The sequence below is a fragment of the Betta splendens genome, chromosome 16 (genome assembly GCF_900634795.4).
Source record: "Betta splendens chromosome 16, fBetSpl5.4, whole genome shotgun sequence".
Taxonomy (NCBI): domain Eukaryota; kingdom Metazoa; phylum Chordata; class Actinopteri; order Anabantiformes; family Osphronemidae; genus Betta; species Betta splendens.
In genome coordinates, this window is record NC_040896.2 from 5,201,175 (window position 1) to 5,224,269 (window position 23,095).

The 23,095-nt window shown below is 45.3% G+C and overlaps 1 protein-coding gene and 2 long non-coding RNA genes across 4 annotated transcripts; 1 reads left to right on the plus strand and 2 right to left on the minus strand.

Annotated features, from left to right (window-relative positions):
• Positions 1-187: 187 nt before the first annotated feature.
• Positions 188-18,232, minus strand: ndufaf6 (NADH:ubiquinone oxidoreductase complex assembly factor 6). Of its 2 annotated transcripts, XM_029129254.3 has the most exons (9): positions 17,411-18,232; positions 16,723-16,822; positions 6,883-7,005; positions 6,720-6,776; positions 6,389-6,491; positions 4,585-4,718; positions 3,071-3,172; positions 2,054-2,110; positions 188-1,796 (listed from the first exon to the last, which is right to left on the minus strand). In XM_029129254.3, exons 1-9 carry the CDS (start codon positions 17,596-17,598, stop codon positions 1,668-1,670), a joined length of 993 nt encoding a protein of 330 aa, XP_028985087.1. In that variant the 5' UTR covers positions 17,599-18,232; the 3' UTR covers positions 188-1,667. The 2 variants fall into 2 exon arrangements, with proteins under 2 accessions (XP_028985087.1, XP_028985088.1); XM_029129255.3 differs by lacking the exon at positions 16,723-16,822 and having other exon boundaries at positions 17,411-17,542.
• Positions 9,975-11,774, plus strand: LOC129603193 (uncharacterized). Its single transcript, XR_008692897.1, has 2 exons — positions 9,975-10,974; positions 11,406-11,774. It is a non-coding gene; the product is annotated as an uncharacterized LOC129603193 (long non-coding RNA).
• Positions 10,699-16,716, minus strand: LOC129603192 (uncharacterized). Its single transcript, XR_008692896.1, has 2 exons — positions 13,398-16,716; positions 10,699-12,437 (listed from the first exon to the last, which is right to left on the minus strand). It is a non-coding gene; the product is annotated as an uncharacterized LOC129603192 (long non-coding RNA).
• Positions 18,233-23,095: the final 4,863 nt, after the last annotated feature.

Consider the following 23,095-nt stretch of genomic DNA (forward strand, 5'->3'; position numbering starts at 1 on the left):
CATGGCAACAGATCAAACCTGAGGGTCTGCCACCGTGTTTGGTCTTGTTAGTGTCTCTGCAGAGGCCTGGGTTGGTTGTGGCACAAACTGAGTGTTTTACTTTCTACTGAACTTTGTGTTAGCAGCTTTTATCTTCACCCTGTGTTAATGGACTGGGCTGAATAAAGCGTTTGCAGCCCACACAGTCTTCATCTCCAATAAGCAAAAGCTGTTGGTTACAGCTGTTTGCACGTTTTATGCTTTCATTAATACAGTAACATCTTTTATCTCACACAGCACATGAATCTCCATGGAGGCACGTGTCTAAGCAGAGGAAAGAGCCATGAGGAAACAGAGAACATCAAAAACAACCGAAGTAACAGTGAGGCAGACGACAACGGCCCCAACCTGCCTGGCAGCTCAGTGCTGCCCCAAAGGCGACAGTGAAGGATTTCAGTCCAGTTCAAAGATCAGGTCATGTTCAGTCCAGTGAGTCTGTGTCATCTGCGGATTTGGGGACAGACCTGTGGTCCAGAAGCAGTTGGTGTGCGTCACTGCTACTTTAATGTGACAAGGCAGCTCGGTCCAGGCTCGGACAGCATAACACTTGCATCAAATAAGCGTCAGTGATGTTCACAGTATTTTATCCACATGTGCTTTTATGAGATACAGATTCTACTCTGCGTAGAAAGTTTATTTGTTCACCAAGCTCTTATGTGCCGAGTTATTATGTTGACGTGTTGTAAATAAATACGGTGTCTGAAAATAATTGAGTCAAAATCAAAGGCAGCAGACATTTATGCTGATGTGTGTGTGCAATTCACAGGGTCCAGCTGATTGGTTTTAGAAGATGGTTATCTCCCACAAGATAACCTGGAAAAATTAAGCCTGAAAGCTGCTTCATTTGTCCCAATTACAGATAATAAGCGTGATTCAGCCAAAGCATGGAGATGGAGTCTTGGCACCACCTTCCTGCAGGTCCACAGTTCAGTCATAACGTTACCACCTGCTGCTCTGGTTCCCTCGGACCTGTCCAGGCCTGGACTCCATGAAAATTCTCAAGGATCTGTGAGGTGGGACTTCCATGGAACAGACTCCTTCAGAGACTCCATCATTGTTGGTGTTGTTGGTGGTAAAAATGGCTCAGCATGGTCACCTCATATCAACACCAAATACAGCATGACCACACGGGCCACCCTGATCTGGGAAGCTGTTCACTGGGAAGCTGGCCACTGTGTAGCTGCGGTGTTTTACGGTCTCCTGCACCTCCTCATGTCTGGTCTCAAGCAGGAAGCCAGCTCAATGCTCCTCCAGCCCTCAGAATTGTGGTGTGTTCTGCCCCACACTGCACATTACGTGAGTGTGAAGGTGGTGACTCATCAGTGCGGTGGAGGCAATGCTGGTGTCTGTCGGCCTCAGGCCAAAGCATCCAGCACATGAGCAGAACATAGCACCCATTTCATTTACAGATTCACTAGCAGCAGCTTCTTAAATGGGTCAGTGTCAGGGACCTAGCAGTAAGGCTCAGCAAACCAGGGGTAGATCAAAAAATACAGATAAACTTGATAAAGCTGCTGAGAAATCTGGCGCTTGCTTTTCTTGTGGCTCAGCGATTGCACAGACTGAGCAACCAGTTCCAGACAATGAAACAGGGCTGCTTCGTTTATAGACCTGCTCCATCACAGTCTTCAGTACGTCTTCCTCCAGGAACGCAGGTACAGCTGGATGGGGAGCAGGGGGTTCCTGGTCTGTAGACTCTGGTGGAACACATCGAAGTCCACCCTCCTCACTCTTTGCAGGTAGTCCTCCAACACCACCTGACAATACCACAGAAGAGGAGATAATTCAGTGGAGGCAGTGTTTCTTCTAGTAAGACAAAACCAAGTCAAAACTTCTGAGCAGATAAAAGGCCGGGTTCAGAGTTGGAAAACCAGCGGGGACAGCGGCCCTCGTCGGCATCAGTTTGGTACCCCTGCCCTAAACAATCAGTCTATGCTGGCCAACATGTGCTCAGCGTCCCGCTAAATCAAAGTGCTGTACTGAGACATCACATCCACATCACCAGGTCACGTACGGTCTGGAGGAACGCTGGAGCAGCAGCTGCTGGGACACTTTTGCTGAATGATCGAGCCTAAAGGGGAAAAGACAACAAACGATCAGAACGCAGGATTTTGCCTCCTCAGTGACTGGGCCTGTCACAATACACCCATGTTGTTACTAAACTGATAAAAACTCCTCTTACTTAGTTTGAACCAAAAGTTGCATAATAAGCCCTTAGTGTCTGTAAAGCCCCACTCCCTCTCCATCTTCGATCTCAAGCGCTGCTAAAGGCTTCTCCTGGTTTTACTGTTGCTTAAACTTAATAATAATAGTAATATTATCACGTAAACACTTTGCAGGGAGCTTTCTGTCTGAACACTGTGTTGATTGAACACGTAGGCACTTTACTGAAAATAATAATAATCAAACAGACCGAGTTTCGTTTAAAATACATCTTTATTTCTGACAGAACATTGGTTTTATTGGTTGTTTTGTATGGTTACACTTATGTTTAATTAATTTTGGTTCATTACATTTTTAGTTACTGTTTGACACTGGTGGTGGCTGGTCTCCAGGCCTAGTAAAAGGGTGTGCCTGAAGAACATCCATTTTATACAGGAAGTAGGTCATGGAGAGTGAACCACGTGCCATATTCATTAAGGGGAGAGTTAGGCTTTTGGTTCAGTTGGTTTTGTTATTTGTTCTATTGAATTGTCATTTGCTTATGCTTGTTTAGATTAATGCAATAAGTGATAATGATATCCTGATTGTCCTGTTGTGTTTTGATGGCTTTCATTGAGTTTAGTTGGTATTTGGTCTGATCAGCCAGTATATATGTTCCTCTGTTTCTGTGTTCTAGGAGTCACTTCAGATTAAGCATTTGGTTCTGCGGTCTCACTGTTTAGAACTTAGTTCAGTTTGTTAACTTCTTTTACGGACCCAGTTTGGTATTAGTATTCTGGATTTTCCCTTTATCCCTAAATAAATCAGATTGTGTCCTCCTACCTACAGTATCTGTTACTCAGTGACCACATCTGCTAAAGCTACGTACGTGTTGTAGATGAACGTGAGCTTGACTGGCGATGTCATACACCACGTCCCGAACGTTCTGCTCTCGACTTCCGCGAATGAAATCCTCCTGAGAAGCTCCATGCTAGAGACAAATAGAACCAGTCACATTGGCTCACAACTATCCTGCTGCACCTTTACCTTTACCTATGTAGTTGTTAGACTGAAATAGACACACTCACAGCACCACTGCTTTAACGTTTGTCATTAATAATAGTATTATGACATAATAATAATAATAATAATAATAATAATAATAATAATAATAATAATAATAATAATAATAATAATAATAATAATAATAATAATAACAACAAGAATAATAACAACAAGAATAACAAGAATAATATAGTACATGTATATACCACACCAGGACGGTGGAGGACGTGGTTTGCTGAACACACTGTAAATAAAGTTTATGATGAAATTTATGATTTGTCTCAGACGAGGAGATTCAGTTTGATATGGTCGGTATTTGGAATCGAAGATCCTCTTGCAGACTGATCCGACCACATCTCTCTCCTGACAGGAAGCCACAGAAACAGGCTAATTTATTCTGAGAACTGCAGAAAAGGCATGAGGGACAAAACTGATTGGGAGAAAATCCCTCTCAAAGGGGAGGGAGATGAAGCAAGGTTTTTAGGCGCACCAGCAGAGCTGACAAACACTTACTGCGCCTCAGAGCCACCAGCAAACTAACTACTGTTAGTACAAAAACTGTTGTAGTTAGTAAGGACTAAACCACTGGAATCACTGGCTACATGTCAATGTTTAGGGACCAAAATTACCAAAATTGTATACCATCAGTTTAGGAGCCATGGAGCTCACTGCTTGGAACACTGAGGATTGACAGTAGCAGCAAAAACCTGCTGCTCTTTCTGCTCTTCCAATCTGGGCACAAATTAGCACAAAATAATAATGTCAGTTGATGTCGTATGGACCGGGAAGACAAGGATGGCTTAGCCCAGGGGCCTTACGTACAAAGACTTGCGTAGATTTCCTACTAAATTTCACTGCAGTTCAAATCCAGAAAACCGTAAGTGGATCAGATGTATCAACCTCTACGAAGTACGAATCTACACATGTTTCCTTCGTACTTACCAATCTAGGTAGAATTGAGTGCAGGTGAATGAGTAGCTGCATTTGTGCGTCACTGATTATTTCTACGTTGATAAAAAAAAAAAGAAGCTTTCTCTTGACATGTCAATTCATCCTGTAATGGCGATGTGTCCAGTCAATGGCTCCAATCACATCAGACAAACCGGCTCTCGCTGCAAACTGCACGTTAATGTTTCCCTGATCAACCATTATGGGAACTTTATGCCTTGCTGACATATGGATGGTTGCGTCCCAAACAGCTAGCTCGGCTTGGCTCAGGGTCCTGAAGTACTGAAAGTACTGAAAGCAGGCACTGCCTGCCACGTGGCGGTGTCTCAAAGTGCGCATTCCCTCTGGTACAGACAGTAATGGGCACATGCAAAAGGCGGTGGGACTCACCAGCATGCAGACGTCCATGGGTAGGTAGACTTTCCGCCGTCTGCTGTTATAAGGAGTGGCTCTCAGACATGTTACGATTCCCTGAGCTTTTCCAATGTGACTCGCTACGTGATCAGCATGGACGTTTTTTATACCTAGAAGAAAAATAGCAGTTTGGGATATTATTGACAGACTTTCTACCTACGTGGACCAACAAAAGAAAAACGCATCATATTGTATACGCTCTGTATCACAGTGTAATCACAGTTAGCAATGTAATTAAATTAAAAATCGCTCTACTGTGTCCATAACCTTCATAATAACTGACCTAGTTACTGCTTTCGACTGGAGCTTTAACCAAAAGACATCACCATTTTCCACTGTAACCACATTTACGCTTTCATGCATACCTTTTTTAGTTATGCCTTCATGGTCCCTTAAAAATAACACTACTCAGTCTTATGGAATTACGATGTTCAGTCAGGCAAATACATACTACACGCACTGACTTCTCCAGAGTCAGACTTTCAATAAAATAACTTGAATGAGTATCTTTATGTTCACTATGGGCAAACACAATTACTTTAATTATAACAGAGGAACAGAGGGGACCAAACAGTGATACTGGCTTTAACTCGCTTTACTCATTTAAACCAAACTTTGACTTATATATAAAATATAATATAAATATATAAATATAAAATACCACAGGACCTAACACACTTACTGTACAATGGGCATTAATAGAAACATGAGACTTTGATTTAAGTTAACCCAGGACTTCTGCCTTATTTAGTTAACACACCACTCGTACCTATAGTTAACACAGGACTGAAAATCAACACAACAAACCATTTGTGGTCTTAGTTTTATATATTTTATACAATATCCTGTGTTAGTCCATACTTTATCACAGGTTGAAAACAGTAAGCAGGGAAAACAATACAGTCCGTCTTTTCGGCTGTACCAGTCCGTTTGAAAGGAACGAGTTGTCTTCTGTCCCGTAGTTTGAAGCAAAGTCTTAAACTCCGGCGTTGGTCTTCCATCAGTTATGAGCTTTTGTTTTGAAAATGTCTTAAGTCTCCCAACTCTCAAGATGGAGAAAAAAAGCTAACGGAGTCAGTTTGCTAACTCACTGGAGCAGCGCCAACGTCACTGGCGCGAAGAGGCGCCTGACAGAAAAAAAAAAAATTAAACAAAAACAGAATCGGCTGACGGTAGCAGCCAAGTACCGATCAGCTTCCATAGATGCTGTTTCCTGTCTTTCCTCATTTCAAGTTTTCTTTGCCCATTTTTGCGCGATCAAGGAAGTAATTATGTCAAACAAACATCGATAAACGCATTAATGAGCGTGTAGAAGGTGACGGTAAAAATCTGCATTTTGTTGGTGACAAGCTTTAAAACAGGAAGCAATGGCCCCACATATTAACACGTGATGACGGCTCAAGAATGAGAGTTGGAGCCCTGGGCTGAGTCTCGGCTCATTCATGCCTCTTCTCGTGTTTCTCCCCATATTAGGGTCGGAAATGCGCATATTCAGCGATTTTACTTGTGCAAATGTTAAGAAATTTTGAAAAATGTAGAGGCAATACATTTATAAACACAGATCAGTGGACAGATATTGATTTCTATTTTATGTTATTATGCATTCATATTATGGTATTTGACGTAATGTGCACATCACCAGAATCTGTTTTTACACATAGCTGGTTGGCTCCTCCCCGCTCTCAATCACATCAGTAGTGCTGCTGATTGGTTCGCTTAATTGCACCTTTCTTTCTTGCCTCCTCTGCCTACCGACCGCACGTCACTGCTAGAAGCTCACCTAAACACGCCAGTAGCAGGTAGATTAATGAGGACTGTGTGTTTTCCGAGTACATTTCCAGCTCCTGTAGGTTCCTGAAAGCTCTGTCCTCCAGATCCTTCTCCTAGTCCAATAGACACAAATTGAGATGAGTGTTACTGGTGTAAAACTGTTAGTTATACTATAAAGTGTATATAAAACTAACGTTAACTGGGCTGCATGGTAATCATGACTTATGTATTTGTTTCTCATTTTCGAGGCCTGCACCCTGGCCCAGTGCTTCAAAAGGATTTTTTTTTAATCAGCACTGGTCAGAGTTATGAATAGCATGCCAGCGTTGGTTGTGTCTTACTCTTTCAGCTATGATCCTCAACAGCCACCTCTTTGTCAGGTAATGCTTCCTCACTGCCTGCAAAAACAAAGCATCCTTAAGACAGTTGTGTCAATAACAGTGCAGGAGCTGTTGGACTCTGTTGGTTTATCTGGTCAGATCAAGTGTGTAAATATTCACTTACCCTCCACAGTTCAGCACTGACTGGCTGGTTTGGAGGCTCGTCTCTATAGATTTCCTCTATGGCACTTTTCCAGAACTGCATTCGCATCAGGCCAATTGTCTTCTGGGAAACTGAGTCTTTCACCTTGAGGAGAACAACAGAACTGGGCTAGCTTAAAAAGGAGGAGGAGGAGGAGGAGCAGCAGCAGCAGCAGCAGTGACACTGGCACCTACAATAGTTAGAAAGGGAAGGTCCTGAAGAAGGACCTCACAAGCTTGTTCATACTCACTGAAGTACATGTTTCTGCTGACAGTGTCTGAGCTCATGTCAACTGATCTATATGATTCATGATAAATACTCTTGAAACCAGACAATTGTAATTAAAATATCACTCATCTTAACCCTTGGCTGCACCACCTACCAATACCTACACTGTTCGGAGAGGGGTCAAAATTGACTAATTAAAATCAACGCGTTTTTGTAATAACAGGGTTGTTATTCTTTAACATGAGTTGTAATATTTTCATATTTCCAGCTATTTCTCAAAACATGTTTTTTACATGAGGCCATTTGCATTTGTATTTTTTTTTCCTTAATCTTAAGAAATTGCAGTGTATCAGGCTACCACGATTGGGATCAAAAATGACCCCAATTAAAAACAACACATTTTATTCGCAATAATAATAATACTTTTCATTCACATTTTAGCACTTAAATCAATCAGGTGTCATAACATATTTGTGTGTCCCTATGCCTGGAGAATGAACAGAGAACATTCAACAGGTCCGGGGACCATAATACTTTCCATGCATAGGTGCACAGACACAAGAAATAAGAACTTCTTATCCCTTCTCATTGTGTGCAGCTGTCACAAACTATTTACTTCTGGCTGTCACCATTGCATGTCCAACAGCATGCAATGGCACCTCTTTCTTTTCTGCTGGCCCTGTATATTCTTTGGCCAGATCGCAGCAGTTTTTGTCAATCTACACTTTCCCATTGCTTCAGTGATGTAGGCAGGTAGGGTCGGGGTATCTTTCAGTCGACTTTTCATGTGAGGTGTCACAAGCTCTTTTGAGAGCTCTGAGGAAGCGTCGTCATCCATCAGTGATGCCTGCGTAAAATTCAGGGTGCTGAGCCCTAAAAAGGCATTTAGAGTTGTGTGTCGTACCAAAGCACCAAAGGCCACCTCTGACTCTGTCGTTTGAAGGTGTAGCTGCCAACCATTTGGTCCATAGTATCTACTCCTCCTTGGTTGAAGAAGAGGACCACTTCTGTTTAACCTCCCATCATTGTTCTATGATTAACTAATCATGTCTCTTTCTCTCCAGTAGTTGTGCTCCCCCCCACCCAAATCTGTCCTCACCTACAGTTATCATCTGACTCAAAGCTTTGTGTCTGTGATGGGCAGCTGCAGATCCAACCCTCCTGCCAGTGTCCAGTCCCTGGTCCAACCATCCTGCCTGTGTCCAGTCCCTGGTCCAACCCTCCTGCCAGTGTCCAGTCCCTGGTCCAACCCTCCTGTCTGTGCTCTGTCGCTTGTTTCTGCTGTGCTTTTTTTCTCACTCTATCCCCTCTCCCCAACCCGTCTAGGGAGATGACCGCCCACATTTATCTTGGTTCTGCTGGAGGTGTCTTCCTCGTTAGAGAGGGAGTTTTTCCTCTCCACGGTTGATGTCAAAATGCTTCCCGCTTTCACTGCATTGTTTTTTTCTAATCTTTATAGTTTATTATTCTCCTTACATTTTTTGGCACCCAATTAATCCTACACCATTTGAGCTAGATACCATTGAAATACCATAATGTTAAGCTATAGTCCAGATGTATCCAACTTTTTCCAATCTGTTATATTTTTTGAAATATTAAGCTTTTTCCAACTTTTCTTGCCCCATTAAAATGAATGGACACATGCACAATGCCTTATGGTTAATGCACCCTAACAGTGTGTTAAGGAGCTGTACCTGCAATGATTGATCAATGATTTTGCATTACAAGCTTTTTTACAACATCTGTAGCTTTCAAAGTGTTGCAACGTTCAGCTGTTTGTTTAGTTGCTAGTATTTTAATTATGTTAATACTATTAAACATTCACACAAATTCCTTTTTAAAAGGGGACATTTTAGACATTTTGGAGCGTTCCTATGGCTCTATGAGTCACATTTACACACACAGCACGGTAGAAGTGCATTTCTTCCTTTTTTCACATTTCGAGACTTCATCCAATGGAGACAGACCTCCTCCTACTCTGAAACCGTTCCCCCCGTCATCACAGATGCAGGGAGTCCTCCCTGCAAATCCTGAACCACCCTCATGATGATACCGAACCAAAACTGGACTTCCGCCGATTCCCCCCCTCTCACTCACCGTGAACAGACGAGCATGGCAGCGCCCAAGTCCTCCCATAGAAATAGTTTGGTTCTTGGGTGTTTTAACTAACACCAAAGCTAAGTAGTTCACTCTACTGAGAGATCAACAAGTAAGGACTTTGTGGGTTACTTTTATTTTATTATAAATGCTGAGGCAACATTGGCACAGAGACATTAACATATTGTCTCCACTCGGTCAATAGGTGTAAAATACTCCGAGACAAAGAAAAACTCCATGGGAGATCGGGCGCGTGATCAGCTGCACCTACGTAGGCTGTAGGACGCCAAAACCTTTCACTTGACTTTTTTTAAACGCTCTTCTTATGGTATTTCACACAGGTCTGGCAGACTACCACTGCTAACGTGTAGAGAATATCATATAACAAAAATGAATAAATTGTAATAAACTCTCTCTGTGGTATGCCAGAACGCCAGGACTCAGTAGATCTCCGACTCATTAATGCCGCAAGTTGTTTGTTCTGCATATATTGATTCTGCATGAGTAATAAGACTGTTTTACACTTATTTAGCCGAAGACAAAACTCAAAAGAGAGACACCCATCAAGTTTTAACAAATGTGCAATAAAAATACAAACAGAAAAAGCTTGAAAGCGTTTCCGTTTTATATTCCGTTTATTTCGTTATTACTGCTTTCACCTGTACCACATAAAGTCATTGCAGAGCTACAGCCATGTTCCTACAAAGTTAACCAGCTGTTTATTTCGTTATTCCTTCTTTCATGTCTGTCTGGTGAAAGAAAGGGGGCGTGGGCATCCACGTCCCAGAGGAGGGAAACGGGGGAAGGGGAAACGCGCATCAACATGCAGGACAAAGATCTGCGTTTCTCTGCCTGCTACAGCCTCGGCTGCGTTGGGTTGTTAGTGTCCCTTTCACCTCTACCATATGAAATGTGTTACTGCGAAGTTTTTACTGATGGGGAGTGAAAACCACACATTGACAGGGGCAGTGTGGAAGATCTAAAGGGTTTTATGGAATGAAAATTTACAGAGACCTTACTAAGACATTAAAGTCCGATATTCTTTAGAGTGAAAAGCTGTATGATCAAGTACCTTTAATACTGAAAAGGCTCTTCAATTGCACCCTTTTACTTGTATAGATATATCCTGGAGGGTTCCTTTTTGTATCAACCACTTTCAGCTATTCTTCAAATTGTTAAAGCTTTTCTTGAGGAATAAACTCAACATTAGTATTAGTAGTATGTATTCACATCATGCAAATTTAGAACGAGTGGTCACATAAGCTTTTTGCTTAAAGGAGTCATATCATGCTTTTCATTCTAAAAAATATTTGACTTTAATGTCTCAGTAAGGTCTCTGTAAATTTTCATCCCATAAAACCCTTTAGATCGTCCACACTGCCCCTGTCAATATGTGGTTCTCACTCCCCATCAGCAAACGCTGTGTTTTCTGGGCGTGTCGCAAGCGAAGCTGCTCACCGCACCTCTGTGCGGAAGTGCATACCTTTTTTGTTGTTGTTTTTTTTTTTTTAAATTGGCTCCATGGATACGAGCCACCGCACGGTTAGGATACAATAGGTGGCAGTAGTGCGACATTGAGAATGCAATCCACCACAGAAGAAGACGACCCACTACAGAACTGCACGACATTAGTCAGCTGGTTCATAGCGTAGTAGAACCATACGTCTACGATCCCGAATCTGACCCTGAAGCTGAAGAGGAGGCTGTTGAAGTCACCACATTTCGGCTGATGCAAGATGTGTCTCATTGGTAATGTCGCATTTACTTCAATTTAATTGATTTATGTAATTTGCAAAGCGACTAGCGGTTGCTAATGCGAATGCTAAATGGCGTGTGCAGCTTCAATATTCACAACACGACTTACCTGGAAAACTCTCACTAATAGAAAACACTACTTTAGCTCACATTATACAAATAAATAAGTTTGAGAGCATAGCTGAAATAATATAAATACATTTTACATTTACACATTTCACTGTTTTTGTCTTACTTGTGCTGCTGCTCTGACAATTTTATTTAAAAAATGTGCATTAATATTTAGAGCAATCACTGCATGACCTACCTGGGAACAAAAAGCATTGGTTCAAATTATATATTGACCTAACGTATTTTTACTGCTTTTAATTATGTTTTTTGTCATTCATGATAAATTTGACAGTAATATGTCTCTGTATCTAAAGTTGTTACAGGTATCTAGTCTACAGAGGCTAGTGAGCTGGTGCTGAGGATTCCTGGGGTGAAGAATCTGAGTTGCCATCTCTTCATGCTTGGGTTGTAGATGAAGGCAGTTTCCTGATGGATAAAACACTAAAACACTCATAGTATGATTGATGTAGACCACCTGTAGAATAACTCCTTTACCGTTTGAGTAAAAATGTGTTTTTTGTGAGTGCAACACTCATTAAGAATTTTTTTAACTTTATTTATATATAATTTATATGCGTTTTATTTATGGCCGCTTCAACTTTATAGCTTACCATATTAGAAAGAGAAAAACATGTAATTTCAATACTATGATTTCCTAAATAAAAGTGTTTTCCCTTCAGAAACAGAGTTCAGTGAAATACATAATAGTTAAAGCCAACTTTATTATAAACCAAAAAAATACACCACTACGCCAAAGCTAGAACAAACTGTTACCTTCACACTCCAATGTGCAATGTATAGGTTACTGAGTTAATTAAGAAGTCTGGGGGTTTGAGGACGAAGGAGAAGCTTTTGCAGGGCCTTGCAGACGAAATGCATGAAAGTAGGGTAAACAGGGAGATGTGGTGATCCTTGTTCTCATCACTATTTGGAAGACTGAGCGGAAGCAGTCCTCTACCAGATGGAAGCTGTGGCTGTCCTCACCATCACCTCATCAAAACAAAAGGTAGTGCAATCAGAATTGTAGATTAGTGAAATGTTAATTATTATGTAGGTCAAAACCTTCTCTAATGTAAGAACACACAATACCAGACAAAAAATTAAACCAAACAAGAGGACAGGCCTGTCTGTGCTAAAACAACAGATAAACAGTTGTTACAATTCAAATATAAAATCTAAACAGTATATACCAATTAAAATCTTCTATTACCTATCTTACTGTTGGTACATACAAACTTACATACCTTTACTCCTGAGCTGGGCAGCAGATGTCTGTGTACCAACAGTCTGCAGTGATTTCTCTGTTTGACAGCCTCCTTGCATGTGGGCAACTGGGATTTGCCCTCCTACAGTATAGAAAAGACTGTTACATTTACTGTAAATTGTATTGGTCCTACAAATATAATGGCTATGGTACAAGCTATCGGTAACTGACCAGATAAGCAGCAGGTATTGTAGAGATGTGACTAATTAGCAACTAAGCTTGAAACACAACACAGTAATCATTCCAACTAATCATGTTAGAATTTGATAGAACAATGACATAACCCCAAATCACAAGTTGATTTAGGCTGTGATACAGGACGGGGTAATAACAAACACAACCGCGTTCATCTGCAGGTTCTTTTTGTAGCGATGACCAGCTGTAGCTCTAAAGTGCAAAGGCCTAAAGGCATGCTAACGGCTAACGCAACACAAACAGGAGCGGCAGCACGTCAACAGGACAAAAGCTCGATCCACCGCTTCCTGCCTGTCGCCGATCGAAGGCCCATCGCTATTAGCTGTTCCCCACACAGGTGTGTGGTTGCACCAACTCAGAGTAGCACATTTGAAAGGGACAAAGGCTCAATTGACTCACTGTAGCCGTTAGCGACGCTAGCGATTAGCTTGTCTCACATGTGGGTTACTGCATTTTAAACAGACCCAACTAACATATTTAGATATCACAAGTATCAAGCACAAACTTACTACAGCGAGCTAGATCCACCGCTTCCTGTCTGTCGCCGCTGGAAGGGCGATAACGATCAGCTGTTCTCCGCAGGTGTATGTGATTACAGAAAAAGGACAGACGCTAGACCCACCGCTCCCTGCCTGTAGCCGCTCGATGCCGTTAGTCATTAGCTTTTCTCCACACAGGTGTGTGGCTGCAGGAGCCCACATGAGCACATTTGAAGGGGACAAAGGCTCGGTCGAATGGCTGTAGCCGTTAGCATAGCTAGCTAGTAACTTGCCCCACACATAGGTTACTACATTTAAACGGACAAACTAACATTTTAAAACATTATAAATATCAAGCATGTACTTACTTCAGTGAGTGGATGACGGACTTTAGGAATAGGTCCTTTTTTTCCAACAGGAGCCGTGAAACAAATCCAGCATTGTACGCACCCTCGTTTGAAATGCACATACGTATAAATGCTGAGGCAGTGTTTCTGGCACCGGTCCGTTAAAAATAAAAGTGACCCACAAATCCTCACTTGTTGATCCCTTGGTAAAGTGAATAGACTTTGGTGTTGGTTAGAACACCCAATAACCGAACTATTTCTATGGGAGGACTTGGGCGCTGCCGTGCTGGTCTGTTCACGGTGAGTGAGAGGGGGGAAATGGCGGAAGTCCAGTTTTGGTTCGGGATCATTGTGGGGGTGGTGGTTCAGGATTTGCAAGGAGAACTTTCAACCAGTGTGACGAGAACTGGGGAACGGCCTCAGAGTAGGTCGTGGCTGTTTTCATTGGATAAGAAAATTTACGTTTTCAAAATGTGAAAAAAGCAGGAAATGCATTTCTACCGTGCTCAGTGTGTGTATATGTGACCCATAGAGTCATAGGAACGCTCCAAAATGTCTAAAAAGTGGATTTTGCATGATATGGGCCCTTTAAAGATGCTCAGCTTTATACTTTTTTAGATAAATATATACAGCTATACTTTTAGTTCATAAACCACTTTCAGCTATTTATTTTAATGTTTTAGTATTTTTTGATGAATAAATCAAACATTACAGCATTATATGCAAATTTAGAGTGCAATGCATTATGGGTGATGCACCCTAACAGAAACTGGTGATAAGGAGTGAGCCTTGGAATATTCAATGTATGATTTTTCATTAGCATATACAGTTTTACATTAGATCTGCAACTTTTGAATTGTTACAGCATTTAGCTTTTTGTCTAATAAACACATTTAAAATGTTAATACTTTTAAGTTTTTACAACACTATTTACCCATCTAGACAAAGGTTTGTCCTCTCTTGGCTCTTATATCCTGTAGCTCAATGGCATTAATCCTTCACTCGAGTGGGAGACCATGGTTTGATTCCTGTCTGTCATTTCTATGCATACACCGCTTAATATAAATATTTGGATCTCCTTCACATAAATTAACTTGTATGTTTAATATATCATCAATGTACAGCTATAATATAGATCCTTCAACAACATTAGGAATTTTTTAGTTCTTAAAATAGTATGTACACTGCTGCTTAGAGAAGTGCTCTCAGCAGTTACTATGGCTGAGCAGTTAAGGGTTTGACTTCAACCCTGAGGACTCTGGTTTAGGTTCTAATTAAGGCAGCAGTAAAAATGAAAAATGTTTTATGTTTTGCATTTAGGTATTAATATATGCAAAACAGATATTCAGCTATGCATCCAATTCCAGCTGTTTTCAATGCTTAAACTAATTTCAGCAATTCTTCAGCAATACATTCAGCGTGGAAGCATTCACTGTGCATTTGCTGATTTCTGATGTTTATTTATTTGTCACCCGACATCAATATTTCTTCATGGAATCATAATTGGAGGTCTTTGATTCTTGTAGGTGTGTAGTTTTATTGTGTATATAATGTAAAGTGTGTTTGTACAGTAAATCAATACTTTCGAACATATCAACATGTTGATTTTGTGGTCCTGTATACTCTGGCACAATCATCATCATTATTATTATTATTGTTAAATATAATAATTATTAAAATTATTATTAAATTATATTATTATTAAAATATAATAATAATAATGATAATGTCACATTTTTGGAAGATAAATGCACCAGATACATTTAGTATACTTTTTAAATTTCAATATGTTGTTACCTTTTGCTTTAAAAGTCTCACTAATTGTCAAAATAAGTTGTACTTTTACCTGTTCACTACCAGCTGCCACGTAAAAGTCAGCTCGGGCTGCGCAGATTAGTTCATTAATCTCGTTCATAGCTCAGGCTCTGTGGCGAGCACCAAGCGCTACAGTTCTTTTGGGATTCGTTCATATGGATCGTTGTTCGTTCAGAGTGCAGTTTCTGTAGCGAGCAGCAAGCGCACGTTCATACGGATCTTTACAGATGGTTCGTTCGTTCTTTTACCTTGTGATCGCTACCAAGCGACTATCACGCTGTTAAACAACAGGGAAGATGGAGGACATAAGTCACATTAATGTGGTGTAATTGCTTGTAGCATTTTGTGATTATAATTTGTTGATTGTTGTAGCAATCCACGTCTGGACTGAGATAACCTGACCTACATGTGAACTTAACTCCCTCATTGAAGAGCCTCTACGTCCTTTCCAGTCCCCAGAGATAAAGAACCCTGAATTTTTCTCCACCACAGAAGACTGGCTTCTATTACAACAGGCACCAATATCTCCCTGTCCATATCAAAGAACCATGAGCCCACTTTGTTGATCTACCTGTAAATCTCATAGGATTCCACCTCTGCTTATCATGCCAAAAGGACAGACTGTCACATTTATCACTGAGAAGCTGTCTCTCCCAGAACTGGGACCACCAGCCATAAAATGTGAAATGTGCTCCTTAAGAGACCAAGAAACTTTATTTGGACACAAGTTGTTAAACAACAAGTTTAAGTTTTTCTTAAGTTCTGGTTCAGATGCACCAGAACTTCCAACTTCCATGAAACTGATGCCATTGAATTCTGTGTTAATGTTATGATTTCATAGTAGATTGGTTTCTGTGTGATGTTTAATGCCTGATCTAAAGATGTGCCAGGAAATTCCTCAAGTACAACAAAGGGACTTCAACTTATCACCATGCTGTCCTTTGTGTGAATGTAGGAACCACGACCATTATTACGGCCACAGCGCCGCCTGCTGTAAATGAACAAAATGAATGAATGACTCAAAATGATTTGAAGAGTGAGTTGAGTTAAAGATCCAAGTCAGTTAAAAGAACCAAAATTCCCATCTCTAATGTGGGATTTGTTGGGTTTAGTTATGCAAGGTGCTAAGCCTTATCTTGTAAAGTGCCTTGAAATTGTTTTGTTGTGATTTGGCACTATATAAATAAAACTGAACTAATTCAAATTGCCTCATGTCACAACCATGTTTTATGAAGAATGCATGAAATATAAATATTACAGCTTTTTATGTTAAAGATTTTGAAGAACAACAACCTGTGGGGTCTTTTCTGACCGTGACAAATGTCCTATGTCATTGCAAACTGCTTTAAACAAGCAGCTATGTGTTAGTTGTCTTCATTTGAAACCTCAAAGTATCATAAGGCTTCATCTGCCCATCAGGTGTACTGGCAGGAATGTTAAGCTTCAGTTTTAGTAGTTTGGCCTGACATCAATAAACGAAACATCAGTCCTTATTATTATTTGTTCTGTCTGTAAGAAAAAAAAAACCTGCCTGTGCCAGCTCCACATTAAAGGCTCTCAGAGCCAGCGAGGAGCGCCGAGCATTCTCTGGGAGGAGAAGGGAGCACACAAAGCCATCATAGTCTCTCGACCTGAGGAGGAGGTTGGTGTGACCAGAGATGAGGATGCAGTTAGAAGCAAAGTTAAAGTTCAATTTAAGGTTTTCTTATTGTCAAAGCTCCCAAAATAATTTTATATTAGAATAGAATCTTTATGGCAAAAGTAGAACAAAAGGTAACCCCTTGTGTCTGACAGCAAGTGACAATAAAAAAAACTAAACGAATGAACAAAAACTAAATCCCTAAACTACGTCACACACACACTTGAGGCTTAAATTGATCCGTTACTATTACAAACCTTGAAAATGTATTTCGAAGGCACAAGTGAGAAGCACCAAGGACTGTTCATGAAACATAAAGCTGGACAAACAGTCGGAGACCGTGCCCTCGGCGTTCTTTGATTTTATAGTTAAACGCTGACTAACATAAACCACTTGAATTCAGAGAGAATCTTGAGTTAAAGTCTGTTTCCAGGGTTTTGGATGTGTTATGTGGTCGAGACAACCTACGTTCAAACTAGGAAAAATAGGAAACTATTTAAAATCCTGTCTATCCTATCCTGTAAATGCGTGTTTGTCGAAGGTTAGCATCGCTATTAGCAGCCAGGACAGCCGAACCCACCTGACCAGGTCCAGACAGAACCTCTCGTTGTGTCGCGAGCCTGACGAGGCGCCGCTCGCTGCTCTCACGCTGCGTGTTCCAGTCGCTTCTCGGAAACACACGCTGGGTGACATTTTCTTGTAAACACCGTGAGACAGCGACGTTTTACTACCTAATAATCCAGGCATGACACTGACACAGGCAGCCATGTTTCCCTGCAACCTTCAAGTTTCTTCTTCGTCTTCTTCTGCTGCTTCTTTTTGTTTAATGGCAGCGGTCTGTAAGTTGCTAAGTTGCGCACTACCGCCACCAACTAGGCTTTTGTATGGCGTTACTACATATTGTCTATTTATTGTGGGACTATTAAAAGTTTTCTTATTCTTATTGGGGTAAAGAAAAAAACAAACAACAAAAAAAAACTATACTATGCACTAATCCTATCTCAAGAAAACAAACAAAAAGAACGACACATACTATACCTCTCACCTCTCAACACTAGCGACATTTCGTTCATCTCCATCAACGAGCCTGAAGAGTTGATACCATCCATAATCTATTACTGATCGTATTAATTATATATTATATCTAAGATGTTTCTGTCTGCTTCCCATTTCAACTCCCTCAAATATCAATGTTTGATTTCCTCTTACTTTTCACTACAATTTTCTTTACATGTTCTCAATTCAATTCAATTCAATTTTATTTATATAGCACCAAATCACAACAAAGTTATTTCAAGGCACTTTACAAAGTAAGGTTTAAAACCTCACACAACTAAACCCAACAAATCCCACATACAGCAAGCATTTAATTTGACAGCAACAGTGGAGAGGAAAAACTCCCTCTCTAACGAGGAAGAAACCTCTAGCAGAACCAGACTGGATGTGGGCGGCCATCTGCCTCGACCGGTTGGGGTGAGAGGATAGAGAGATAGAAAAACACAGCAACAGCAACAAGCAACAACAAGCAACAACAGAGCACAGGCAGGATGGTAGGACCAGGGACTGAATGCAGGCAGGATGGTTGGATCCGCAGCTGCCCATCACGGACACCAAACTTTGAGTCCAATGATACCTGTAGGTGAGGACAGAGAGGGAGAGAGAGTGGGGGGGGGGGGGGGGGGGGGGGGGGGGAGCTCAGTGTATAAATTAAGTCCCCCAGCAGTCTATGTCTATTGCAGCTTAACTAAGAGATGGTTCCTGTGACTAACAATAATTGCCAGTGACCTGAACCATCTCTAACTATAAGCTTTATCAAAAAGGAAGGTTTTAAGCCTAATCTTAAAGGTGGAGAGTTTGTCAGCTTCTTGAACCTGAAGATGTCAGAGACTCGGGCAGGCGGCGAACCCACATGCACAGCACAGAGGCAGGATTACGATCAGAAAGGTTTATTCTTAAGGCACGGTCAGACGGTCCAGGTCATACACGAAATGGCTCGACAAAAGTACAGGCAGGGAACAGGCAAAAACTCACGGTCCGTAGATACTCCAGGGTCAGGCAGGATACATGGTGCAAACAGGAATAAACACGAAAAACACGAACACGCAGGGAACTCAGGAGACTAGGGACGCTCAACTCACAAGAAACACGAACACTCAGGGAACTCGAATACGACAATCTGGCAGGGAACTAAGGACACAGGTGGTGGTTAAATACACAGTGACTTGATGACTAACAGAGTGCAGGTGTGGGTAATGAGCAGGGACAGCTGTGACAAGACAAGAAACCGGAAGTAAAGCTAGACCACAAAACAGAGACCGGGAGACTACCAAAATAAAACAGGAAACGGAAACTGGAACCAAAATAAGACAAGCAGGACATGACGTGAAAACAGGGAACAACTAGAAACAAAGACACGGATCATGACAGTACCCCCCCCCCCTATGGCGCCTTCCACGGCGCCTACGGAAGCCTCCCCCCCCAAACCAGGGCGGGCGGAGGGTGGTCCCAGGCGGAGGGACCGAATCCCTACCCCTCAAGGTACATGAGCAGGGTGGGTGGAGGGAGGACCGGAGGAGGGCCAAAACAAGAGTCCACACGAAAACCTCAAAGTCCACGAACAGGAAAATAAAAAAAAGTCCAGGGATTCCGTCACGGAGGGTGACGGCGTGGCGAGATCCTGCTCAGCAGCCGCTGAGCCAGGATGGCACTCTTAGTGCCCTTGAGCTGGGACGATGTCCCCGGGGACCACCCCGCATGGCAGCGTCCACCAGGCGGACGCTGATCCAGGCGGTTGAGGAGTCGAGGCGGACGGCGCCGCAGGAGGCAGCGCCATCCCAGCAGCAGGATGCGCCGAGGGCGAGGCCACCAGTCCGGCAGCAAAGGCAGAGACGAGGCAGGAACCAGCGGCGTCCTCCTTGGACCACCGCGACGAGAGGCAGGAACCGAAGCAGATGCGGCCGGAGCCGGACCGCCAGGGACCGATGCAGATGCGGCCGGAGCCGGACCGCCAGGAACCGATGCAGATGCGGCCGGAGCCGGGCCGCCAGGAACCGATGCAGATGCGGCCGGAGCCGGACCGCCAGGAACCGATGCTGGTGCGGCCGGAGCCGGGACGGGAGCGACCCCCTCCTGGAGGTCGGCAGGAGCTACGACGGGAGCGACCCCCTCCTGGAGGTCGGCAGGAACTACGACGGGAGCGACCCCCTCCTGGAGGTCGGCAGGAACTACGACGGGAGCGACCCCCTCCTGGAGGTCGGCAGGAACTACGACGGGAGCGACCCCCTCCTGGAGGTCGGCAGGAACTACGACGGAGCGACCCCCTCCTGGAGGTCGGGCAGGAACTACGACGGGAGCGACCCCCTCCTGGAGGTCGGCAGGAACTACGACGGGAGCGACCCCCTCCTGGAGTGTCGGCAGGAAACTACGACGGGGAGCGACCCCCTCCGGAGGTCGGCAGGGAACTACGACGGGAGCGACCCCCTCCTGGAGGTCGGCAGGAACTACGACGGGACGCAGACCCCCTCCTGGAGGTCGGCAAGAACTACGACGGGCGAGACCCCCTCCCTGGGGGTCCGCCGGGACTGCGGCCGGGCGCGACCCCCTCCTGGGGGTCCGCCGGGACTGCGGCGGGCGCGACCCCCTCCTGGGGGTCCGCCGGGACTGCGGCGGGCGCGACCTCCTCCTGGGGGTCCGCCGGGACTGCGGCGGGCGCGACCTCCTCCTGGAGCTGCGCAGGAACTGCGGCTGGCGCGACCTCCTCCTGGAGGTGCGCAGGAACTGCGGCTGGCGCGACCTCCTCCTGGAGGTGCGCAGGAACTGCGGCTGGCGCGACCTCCTCCTGGAGGTGCGCAGGAACTGCGGCTGGCGCGACCTCCTCCTGGAGGTGCGCAGGAACTGCGGCTGGCGCGACCTCCTCCTGGAGGTGCGCAGGAACTGCGACTGGCGCGACCTCCTCCTGGAGGTGCGCAGGAACTGCGACTGGCGCGACCTCCTCCTGGAGGTGCGCAGGAACTGCGACTGGCGCGGCCTCCTCCTGGAGGTGCGCAGGAACTGCGACTGGCGCGACCTCCTCCTGGGGGCCGGCGGGCGCTGCGGCTCCACGGGTGACGGGGACTGGAACGACCGCTACAGGGCCGACAGGAACGGGGACTGGAACGACCGCTACAGGGCCGACAGGAACGGGGACTGGAACGACCGCTACAGGGCCGACAGGAACGGGGACTGGAACGACCGCTACAGGGCCGACAGGAACGGGGACTGGAACGACCGCTACAGGGTCGACAGGAACGGGGACTGGAACGACCGCTACAGGGTCGACAGGAACGGGGTCAAAGACAGGGGTGACCTCTGCTTGGCCTACGGGAACGCCCTCTACTTGGCCTACGGGAACGCCCTCTACTTGGCCTACGGGAACGCCCTCAACTTGGCCTACGGGAACGCCCTCAACTTGGCCTACGGGAACGCCCTCAACTTGGCCTTCGGGAACGCCCTCAACTTGGCCTTCGGGAACGCCCTCAACTTGGTCGACAGGGACAGGAACTGGAACGACCTCAACTTGGTCGACAGGGACAGGAACTGGAACGACCTCAACTTGGTCGACAGGGACAGGAACTGGAACGACCTCAACTTGGTCGACAGGGACGGGAACTGGAACGACCTCAACTTGGTCGACAGGGACGGGGACAGGAACGACCTCAACATGGCCGACAGGAACTGGAACAACCTCAACATGGCCGACAGGAACAGGAACGACCTCAACATGGCCGACAGGAACAGGAACGACCTCAACATGGCCGACAGGAACTGGAACGACCTCAACATGGCCGACAGGAACTGGAACGACCTCAACATGGCCGACAGGAACTGGAACGACCTCAACATGGCCGACAGGAACTGGAACGACCTCAACATGGCCGACAGGAACTGGAACGACCTCAACATGGCCGACAGGAACTGGAACGACCTCAACATGGCCGACAGGAACTGGAACGACCTCAACATGGCCGACAGGAACTGGAACGACCTCAACATGGCCGACAGGAACTGGAACGACCTCAACATGGCCGACAGGAACTGGAACGACCTCAACATGGCCGACAGGGACAGGAACGACCTCAACATGGCCGACAGGGACAGGAACGACCTTTAACGGATCGACAGGAACTGGAACGACCGCAACATGGCCGACAGGGACTGGAGCGACCGCAACATGGCCGACAGGGACTGGAGCGACCGCAACATGGCCGACAGGGACTGGAGCGACCGCAACATGGCCGACAGGGACTGGAACGGCCTCTACTTGGCCGACAGGAACTAGAACGGCGTCCTCCTCTGAGGAGCCGACAGGAACTGGAACTAGAACGGCCTCAATATGGCCGACGGGAACAGGGACGGCGTCCTCCTCTGAGGAGCCGACAGGAACTAGAACGGCCGCAACATGGCCGACAGGGACTGGAGCGGCGTCCCCTCCGGAGCTGGCATGACAGCTTACAGCTGCCGAGCTCGACGGGGGAGACGTCGGGCCTGATTGGGTGGGGTTAACAGTCGTCAGACGGACAGCGCCCTCTGACGGGGACAAGGACGGAACTGGGGTCAGGGCAACACACGACTGATCTGGGGTCTGGGCAACACACGGCTGATCTGGGGTCTGGGCAACACACGGCTGATCTGGGGTCTGGGCAACACACGGCTGATCTGGGGTCTGGGCAACACACGGCTGAACTGGGGTCTGGACTAGGTTCGACTGGGCTGGGGCCTGGAGACGACAGGGCTGCACCGGGGCATGAGTAACACACGGTTTAACTGGGGTCTGGGCAACGCGCAGCTGAACTGGGGTCTGGGCAGCGCGCGGCTGAACTGGGGTCTGGGCAGCGCGCGGCTGAACTGGGGTCTGGGCAGCGCGCGGCTGAACTGGGGTCTGGGCAGCGCGCGGCTGATCTGGAGACTGAGCAGCGCGCGGCTGACTTGGAAACTGAGCAGCGCGCGGCTGACTTGGAAACTGGGCAGCGCGCGGCTGACTTGGAAACTGAGCAGCGCGCGGCTGACTTGGAAACTGAGCAGCGCGCGGCTGACTTGGAGGCTGAGCAGCGCGCGGCTGAACTGGAGGCTGAGCAGCGCGCGGCTGACTTGGAGGCTGAGCAGCGCGCGGCTGACTTGGAGGCTGAGCAGCGCGCGGCGGAACAGGAGACTGAGGGCCGCGTGAGAGCAGGAAATCCTCCCAGGGAAATAACCATGGAGCTGGGCAGGTTGGTGTAGGCACGACGAT